Consider the following 8,598-nt stretch of genomic DNA (forward strand, 5'->3'; position numbering starts at 1 on the left):
TTCCTGATTGGCAGGTGTATATTCAGACGGTCCCCAGACACTAAAAAGACGTGCCTCTTTTATGAAGATCACAGGGTATTGTGTGATAACAGCACGGATACACCTCAAATCGTAATGGACATTACCAACCACCCTGCTTTATTACTGTAAGTAATTCTGTAAAACCCTTAAGTAGACTTTCCCATCTAAAATCACAAAACTGAACAATTACGTCGTCCCAAAGAAAAGAAAAGTAGCACTTGGGTATCGTGAGTGGTAGTTTTTGCTCGAACGTGCCCTACCAATAGACCTAATAGTATGCATTTTTTCTTTGGATTTTTCAAAAAAGAAAAATATTATAACTCCATTTCGTTCTATTGATATAAATATATTTAGTTAAATAGTTTATTATACTATCAAGTCATTTATGTTGTTTTAAAAGTCAGGTTGATGAAAACGAAGCGCCTTGTCGTAAATTAGAGCGTTTATTTACACTGTACATAGAGAAGATGGACGGAGCTGACGTCAGTTCGCCCCAAGCTATACCACCGGATGTCACAAAAACGAAACAAAATGGCTGCCCCCAGTTAGCAGGAATAATCATGTTTTTTTATTAACTCTAAAATTACGCGTTTTTCATTTGTTAAAGTGTCAGTATGTGTTGGTGGTCCGGGTATGCATCTTTCCAACACATAAGACTCTTGTTTGAGTTGACCCTACCTTTAAACCGAACACGTGCGTATTGGAAAGGACCGTCAAGATGGAATTCGATTTGCAGTGACCACTTCACACCTGGGGATTACGACAATTATCTAAGATGGTCGATAGGAAAGGCACCAAAACTTTTATTAAAGAACTTGTCTGTTCCAAGCCTGTATCCTCCTGTTCAGCCTATTTGCAGCCCGGAGACAAAACAATGTTCGAATGTTAATGCCGAGGTGTACATTGTTCATATTTTGCACAAAGATACACCTCAACACGATACATTTATCTCATGTTCGAGCTGTACATAACGATATCCCGAACATCGCTCGAAGACAAAAATAGATAGGCCTACCGAATGTTAATGCGATTTTTTCTAAAAAATATTTTTCCTACATTTATTGTTTTGACATATACAGTCAGACCTCGTTACAACGACCGTCGTTACTGCGACATTTACACCATCCGACCACAAATTGTCGGGAACAAACGTACCTCACTGTTATTCTGTTCATTACAACGGAATTCACACCTTCCGACTCCGACAGAGTAAATTAGTAACAAACGTGCATGCGACCATCTAAAGACACCTCTTTACAACATTACATAATCACAGATATCGTATCATATTGGCAGTACACACACAGCCACTTAGATTCCTTGATCTCGTAGTGAGCCGACTGTGTCGCATGTTGTCCGAGCTACCGATGTCTGCGAAATCTGTAGACATGTATTGCTTTTGGAAATAAGCCTTTAGTTAACCAATTAAAGGATTAACTTCGAACAATCAAATCTTCTATTTTCATATCTTGTAAACGAAACGTACCAATCGTAGATGTCTGTAACCAAGTAATGATTAGACTGACGATGAATGCGCCTTGTTTAATATATTTAATGATGTTTTTTAAAAACATATTAAATGTATGTACGTGTATTTGTTGTTTTTAATAATAATTGCAATACATTATTTATTTAAATGCTATTCAGTCATCAGTTAATATTAGTATTTTTTCTAAAAAATATTTTTCCTACATTTATTTTTTTAACATATGTAAATGCATCGTGTTGAGGTGTATCTTTGTGCCAAATATGAACAATGTACACCTCGGCATTAACATTCGCGCTTTGTTTTGTCTCCGGGCGACGTCCGGGCTCTGGGCTGCAAAAAAGCTGACCGCATTTGGCTCGACGGATCATCGTCGGTGTACTACGGTTGAAACTGATAGGGAAGTACCCGTAACAGATTTTCTCCTGCTTCCTCACCAATCGAGGTAGCATTAGCAGGGCCGTAGCTAGCAGGGGGGGGGGGGGGGGGGGGGGCAAACAATTCGGAAAGCAATATAGAAACTTTTCTTCTTAACCGTTTAAAGAGTTTTAGACTATTAACTACTCAGTTGCCCCCCCCCCCCCCCAAACAAAAAATCCTAGCTACGGCCCTGATTAGAATAAATAGACAAATGCGACAAGTCCAAAATGTCCAAACTAACGTCCGATAGGAATGAGCTATTTTCCGAAGAATCATTATATGCTGTCGCCATGCTAACCTACTAACGAATGAGTGGAATTCACCTGATGCAACGTCACAGGTCAGATGCAAGTCAAATCGACTGGATCAGTGTTTTTTCCCCAGATCATTTTACAAAAAGTCGCTTTATTAATAATTGGGGTGGTGTTTTTGTTTTTTATGGTTAATAATGTAATCTTTATGTACTTTTTTTATATACTGTGTATTAATAATGTGCCATGATTGTGGACCTTTACAGAAAAATCTCTTCCTAACCGTCTAAGGAGTTTTAGACTATTAACTACTCAGTTGCCCTCAGCCCCCGAAACAAAAGGCCCTGTTTAATCACCTTTTTCTTCAATAAATAATTTTTAAATTGACAAAATTGAAATTTGTCAAAATTAAAACATTGCAAAATTTCCGGATCCATCACTGATATTGTGTAGACGTAGTTTTAGTGAACACATTTATTGTAGTTTAGTGAACTTAATATTATTTTAATTCATTATGATGGCTGTGTTTATCAACTTTCCATTGATATGCGTGTATAATAGTAGCACAATATTAAATTATTATTATTATTATTATTATTATTATTATTAATGCACCTGTCATGTCTTGGACGTTGAATTTTCTTGCGATCTTCGTCCAGTAATTGTTAGTTCAGATCTGGTACTTATATTCACTTAAGGACTGGTAATAAATACCGGGTTTTCGATCACCAAGTCATTTAAAATTTCAATTTGCTCATGTGTGAACTTTTATCGCCCATTGCACAAAGAATGCTAAAAATGGCTACCCTAAAAACTTGAAAATTATATAACGCTATAAAACACAAGTGCGAAAACTTGAAAATTAAATAATGCTATAAAACACACAAGTGCGGGAGATGGTAATGATGGGTAATACCTCAAAAGCACGTTTTGTTTTAGATAAGAGTATAACCGTATATGTATCAATTAAAGTAGCAGACAACAGTTATTTGTGAATCTTCAGCTGAGATTTATGCATACCAGACCATGGCATCCTAGATGCCCACCTATGGTTTAAAAATAAAGAAAGATCCAGATATTTTTAGTCTCAAGGATATTACAAAAAGGGTCATAATTATAAAGAGGACTAATTTTAAATATCTTTAGTTAAATATATGTGTTTCTTTGTTCATAATGTGTTGAAACTGCATGATTTTGGTTGTATTTTTGACAATGTTCACACCCATACAAACCACCCCCAAGCGGGAGTTGGCGGATATCACGAATATATATTTATGGAAACTTTGCTCATCAAACCTTACAAAAACACTCATTTGAGTAAAGCTTTAGCCATTCAATAATTTTTTTACAAAATCAGCTTGTTTCAAAATTATTCAAAATGATCGCACCCCAATTTTGTCACAAAGAAAAGCTAGTGTATGAATACCAAACCTCATTACAGCTACACCATTTGCACTGCTGCTTACAAACTAATTGTCCTTTTAAAAATAACTCCATGTCTATCACTAAGCTTAAGAATAGTCTTATTCAACTTACCGTACTAGCACAACAACAATGCTATACGACCCTGAGTTATAACCTCCACTGCAGAATTATCTCCCCTTGCCGGATGTATAACCTACACCCGCGCATGGGTAGACCGTATATCCTCGTTTTTTTTATTCTGCAGTCCTCCATTGCAGTCGTGTACGAGTTCTGTAGTAAAACATTTGTCAAATTATTAAATTGTTTATTAATTTGTAATTTTGTTTTACTCTGTCATACGAGGTCTTTTGGGTGATTTACACAGGGGGTTTATTTCTGACACGACTTCCTCGGGCTCCAACCGGTTGGTTGTGTGTGCCGAGGGGGGTTGTCTTAAACGACTGCCCCAGTTTAATCAGCATTTGTTATGTCGGGCATGTCGTTCTTGTTGTTTTGAACGCCAGTGTCATATCTGTGTAAATTGGTCCCCCTCCACGTGGGGGAAAATTAAGAAGCTGTCAAAAGAGTATGATTAGACGTGAACGGGATGGGCGGAGCACACTGGTAACCTCCGGGGTCGTGCTCCATACCGATTTGCCGTCGGTCGGCAAGTCGGTGTCCAGTTCAAAGAGCTCGCGGACAAGTAGTAGGCGCAAGGGCGCCGCCTCGTTTGTTCGCCATCTTCATGGTGATACCAGTAAACCTGAAGTGCGGAGGGGGCGCTATTGCGGTTTCTTCCAGGTCGAGCTCCGTTCCACCTGGGGATTTGCTTTTGCCTCCTTCGGTGGAGGCGGCGCCGGTTACGGTTGTAATGGGGGCGTCAGTCGGAGGGAGTGCAGTCGCGGCAGGAACGACTGTGTCTCTCAGTTCCAATTCCCATATTGCTGATGGGGGCAGGGTTATCGGTCCTTCTGTGGAGGGGTCGATTAGCTCTAGGTTAAAGTCCGCTTTGCGGCGCCGTTTGTCTCGCCAGATTTTTGTGCACGGTTGGTTGTGGCGTCTGAGGGTGCCATTTCGGCCAACGCGTCTTTCGGCGCTACTTGTCCACTTGTCAAAATCGCGAAGTCTCACAACGTTGTCTCGGTCACGGAGCCGGGTGGCGTTGTTTCGGGTGCGACGCCAGTGGGCGTCCTTTCTGTTGTTGGGGCGCCTGTACAGCGTCATCAACTTTGAGATCGTTCGCATGGGGCTACGTCAACTGGTTTGGCTAATCCACACGTGGTACGTTGGGTTCAGAATTCGGCGTAGGATTCGTACGTGTACGAAGTTCCTGACAGTCCGGTTCAACCGACACCACCAGTCCTGTTGTCTGCTTCGGCAGGGATCAGGGAAACTGCAGCTTTCTTGGGTGCACCTGCGTCTACACCGATGGTCAATCCGGACCTGCCAGATCCCTCGACTGTGTGGGCGGAACCTTTCGTTCAGGGTCCGATGGTTTTGGGTCGGCCCCAGGGGCGGACTCGTGGGGACTGTGTTTCTCTTTTTGAGAATTTCATGGCCTGGCTAGGGGAATCGCCTGCACCAGTCCCTCCACTGCCGGGGTTTCCAGCGAGACCGGGGTTGGTACAGTTTGCAGATTCGGCCGGTCCGCATCGTCCTGTCCATGCAGTTTCGTTTCCGGTACGGTCAGCGCATGGCGCGTCGTTTGAAAACATTTCTTCTTCGGAAGAAGATTTTCCCTCCGAATCAGTGTGTACTTCGGGGGAAGGGTCGGCACCAGGTTCAGTGCTTGACGAGATTCCCAATTTGGCCGATGGTACGCCAGACGGCGATTATGATTACCAGGCGGTTCTTGGTTTTGTACGGGAACAGGTCCGACTGGTGTGCACAGATGCAATTCCGTCTGAGGAGGCTGTTCAGTCTTACAAGGGTGTTTCGTTTGGAAACCGGCCTTTAGCGACGGACGCTCCGCGGCAGGATTTCGGCTTGCCGTTAGCATACAAGGCGCCTGAATCTCTTGCGGAGATTGATGCTTTGATTGCGGGTATCGATCGTATTTTGGGGGCGTGGTGGAAGAGTTTCCGGCAGCGTTAGCTACCGGTAAACTGTTGCCTGTGGCGAAGGTTTTGTCCACGTCTTCGTATAAGACATTGGGAGCTTCCTTCCTTTCACATCCAGCGGTTGTTTCCGCTAGGGTGAAGGCAGACTCCCACCCATCTCCTAATGTCAGTGTGCCACTCACGGATTTAGAGAGGTTATCTAAACTTCTTTTTCAAGTCAATAACCAGTTAGGTACGTTCCTATTTGGGTTAGATAAAGCAGTCACGGGTCTTCCGCCGATGCCTAAGGGTTGTTTGTTGGCGGCTTCTAAAGCCTCTCATCACGTCGCTCAGCTTGCTGGGCGTGTTTTTGCCAACAGTCTACTTCTGCGTCGGGATCACTACCTTGCGGGACTGAGAACGACAGGTGTGGTTAAAACCTACTTTCGTAGTCGCTCAGTAAGGGAAACCTTACTTTTTGGGACCAATTTTAACTTGGTCATGGACCAAGAAGCGACGAAATTCGTCCCTGCTGCTCAGTCCCGAACTACTCGTAAGCGCCAGGCGGCATCTAATTTTAAGCCTCCACCTGTTAAGAAATAAACTTTTCTTGACAGTTATCAGATCCCTCTGGTGTCTGATTCGGGCGTGCAGTCGGGTAATACCCGTGGTTCATCGAAACAGGGACGTTTTCATGGTTCCGCTCGGGGCAAGGCACCCAGGGGTGGGAAGCAGCCGGGATGAGGGTGCGTGGACAATCGACATCTGCTTACGGAGGTTCCGTTAGCAGATCTTCCTGTGGTGGGCAGATTGCGCCATTTTGTTCAAAGTTGGTATGAACTGCCAGATCTGGACCCATGGGTTTTGTCGGCTGTCCGCAACGGATACAGAATTCCGTTTTCATCACCCCCTCCACTGACGTCATCCTTCCGGCTACCTGCAGTACCGTCTGTCGACAAACGAGTACTGGTGGAGAAGATGGTTGTCGAGTTTCTCGACAAGTAAGCCATCCAGGAGGTAGATTTGGGCACTCCGGGATTTTATTCCCATCTGTTCTTCGCTCAGAAGAAGAATGGTGAGTGGCGACCAATTCTAAACCTGAAGCCGCTGAATTCTTACGTCGTTATTCCATCCAAGAAGATGGAGAAGGTTCAGTCTGTTCACGCTTTGCTTCAGGTGGGAGAATGGGCGGCGTCCATCGATTTGAAGGACGCTTACCTGCATGTTCCAATCCATCAGGATTTTTGGAAGTACTTGCGGTTCCTCTATGACGGCAGAGCTTACGAGTTCAAGTTCTGCCGTTCGGATTGGCCACAAGCCCTCACGTCTTTACTTGGGTAGTAAAGGCAGTGGTGAGGCATGTACATCTGTTACGGATGCACAATTACCTGGATGATTGGTTAATTCCGGAGACGTCACAGACGGCATGTCTCGTGGGCGTGGAGTTCGTGATCGACATGATTCTCCGATTGGGGTTTATTCCCAATTGTGTCAAGTCGGAATTAGTGCCAACGCAGGTTTTCTCTTATCTCGGGGTGGTTTTCAACCTTGTGGAGGCGTCCGTTCTTCCAACGGATTCGCGACTTCACAATTTCATGATGTTGGCACAACGTCTTCTGGTGGAGCAAAGTGCGTCAGTGTGCACGCTCCATGTGTTGATAGGCCATCTCGAATCGCTGGCGGCGATGAATGTGCGGTTTAGACAGTTCAAGAGACCGCTTCAATGGCATTTGTCCCGAGTGTGGGATGGTCTCAGCTGGGATTTGGTGATACCATTGGGGCCTTGGTTCATTCTTCCGATCCAAAAGTGTCTAGTGGACAAGTGTATGTCCCAGGCCGTTCCTTTACACCCACTTTGTCAGGGATGTGGACGCCTTCAGAGAGGAGTTGTCACATCAACCTGTTGGAGATGGAAGCAGTGCATCGTGCTTGTCTCCATTTCAGGACTGTTATTCGACATCGTCGAATTTTGTTGAGGTTGGACAACACGTCGGTTGAGATTCTGGAATGGTGCGATGATTGGGGAGTGGTGTTATCGGCCAAACACATTCCTTCATCCGTGGACGTCTTGGCGGACTCTTTGAGTCATCGTTCCCCAGTTCAGACGGAGTGGATGTTGCACCGGACGGTGGATTATCGAGTTCTTCAGTTGTGGGGGAGTCCTCAACTCGATATGTTTGCCACTCGCCTGAACAGTCAGTTGTCAGTGTTTGTATCGCCGGTAACAGACCCACTGGCACTGGAGTACGATGCGTTGAGCATGGACTGGACGGGACTGGATTTTTATGCCTTTCACCCTCCGGTTCTGCTTGGCAAGGTTCTGGCAAAGATCAGACAGCAACCTTGTCGTGTCACGCTCGTAGCCCCGAGTTGGGCAGCTCAAGCCTGGTTTCCTCCGCTCCTGTCACTTTTAGTGCAGGAGCCAGTGCGGTTGCCATTGATACCTGATCTGCTCAATCAGAGACTGTGTCGGACAGAGTGGCATCCGAAGCCTGAGGTTTTCCGACTTCACGCATGGTGGTTGTCGGGGTTTCCCTCCGAAACCGAGGCTTTTCTAAACGGGTTGCAGACCTCGTCTCCTCTTCGAAGCGCCAGTCTACGGAGAGGGTCTACCTGACTTAATGACTTAGCTGAGTACTTTCTGGCTCTTGTCCAAGAAAGACAGCTGAAGGTTCAAACAGTGAGAAGTCACCGGTCGTCCATTTTCACTATTCTGAGGCAGTCTGGACGTCAAGATTTCTCAACGAATCTCGTGTTGCACGACTTGCTTAAGTCGTTGCAAAACACGGTTGAGAAGCCTTCCATTTTGCCTAAATGGAATTTTTTTCTGGTTCTGCATGCACTCAAAGGCAAGCCCTACGAGCCTTTGAAATTCGCCAGTCTTCGTCATTTGACGTGGAAAACATTGTTTTTGGTCTCACTAGCGGCTTGCCATCGTATTATTGAGATTCATGTATTTCTGCATGATTTGGTGGAT

General features: G+C 44.8%; 1 protein-coding gene across 1 annotated transcript; it reads left to right on the forward strand.

The window, feature by feature from the left end:
- Positions 1 to 6,997: 6,997 nt before the first annotated feature.
- Positions 6,998 to 8,238, forward strand: LOC121386080. The gene is made up of 2 exons (XM_041516879.1): positions 6,998 to 7,445; positions 7,484 to 8,238. Exons 1-2 carry the CDS (start codon positions 6,998 to 7,000, stop codon positions 8,236 to 8,238), a joined length of 1,203 nt encoding a protein of 400 aa, XP_041372813.1.
- Positions 8,239 to 8,598: the final 360 nt, after the last annotated feature.

The sequence above is a fragment of the Gigantopelta aegis genome, chromosome 12 (genome assembly GCF_016097555.1).
Source record: "Gigantopelta aegis isolate Gae_Host chromosome 12, Gae_host_genome, whole genome shotgun sequence".
NCBI lineage: Eukaryota > Metazoa > Mollusca > Gastropoda > Neomphalida > Peltospiridae > Gigantopelta > Gigantopelta aegis.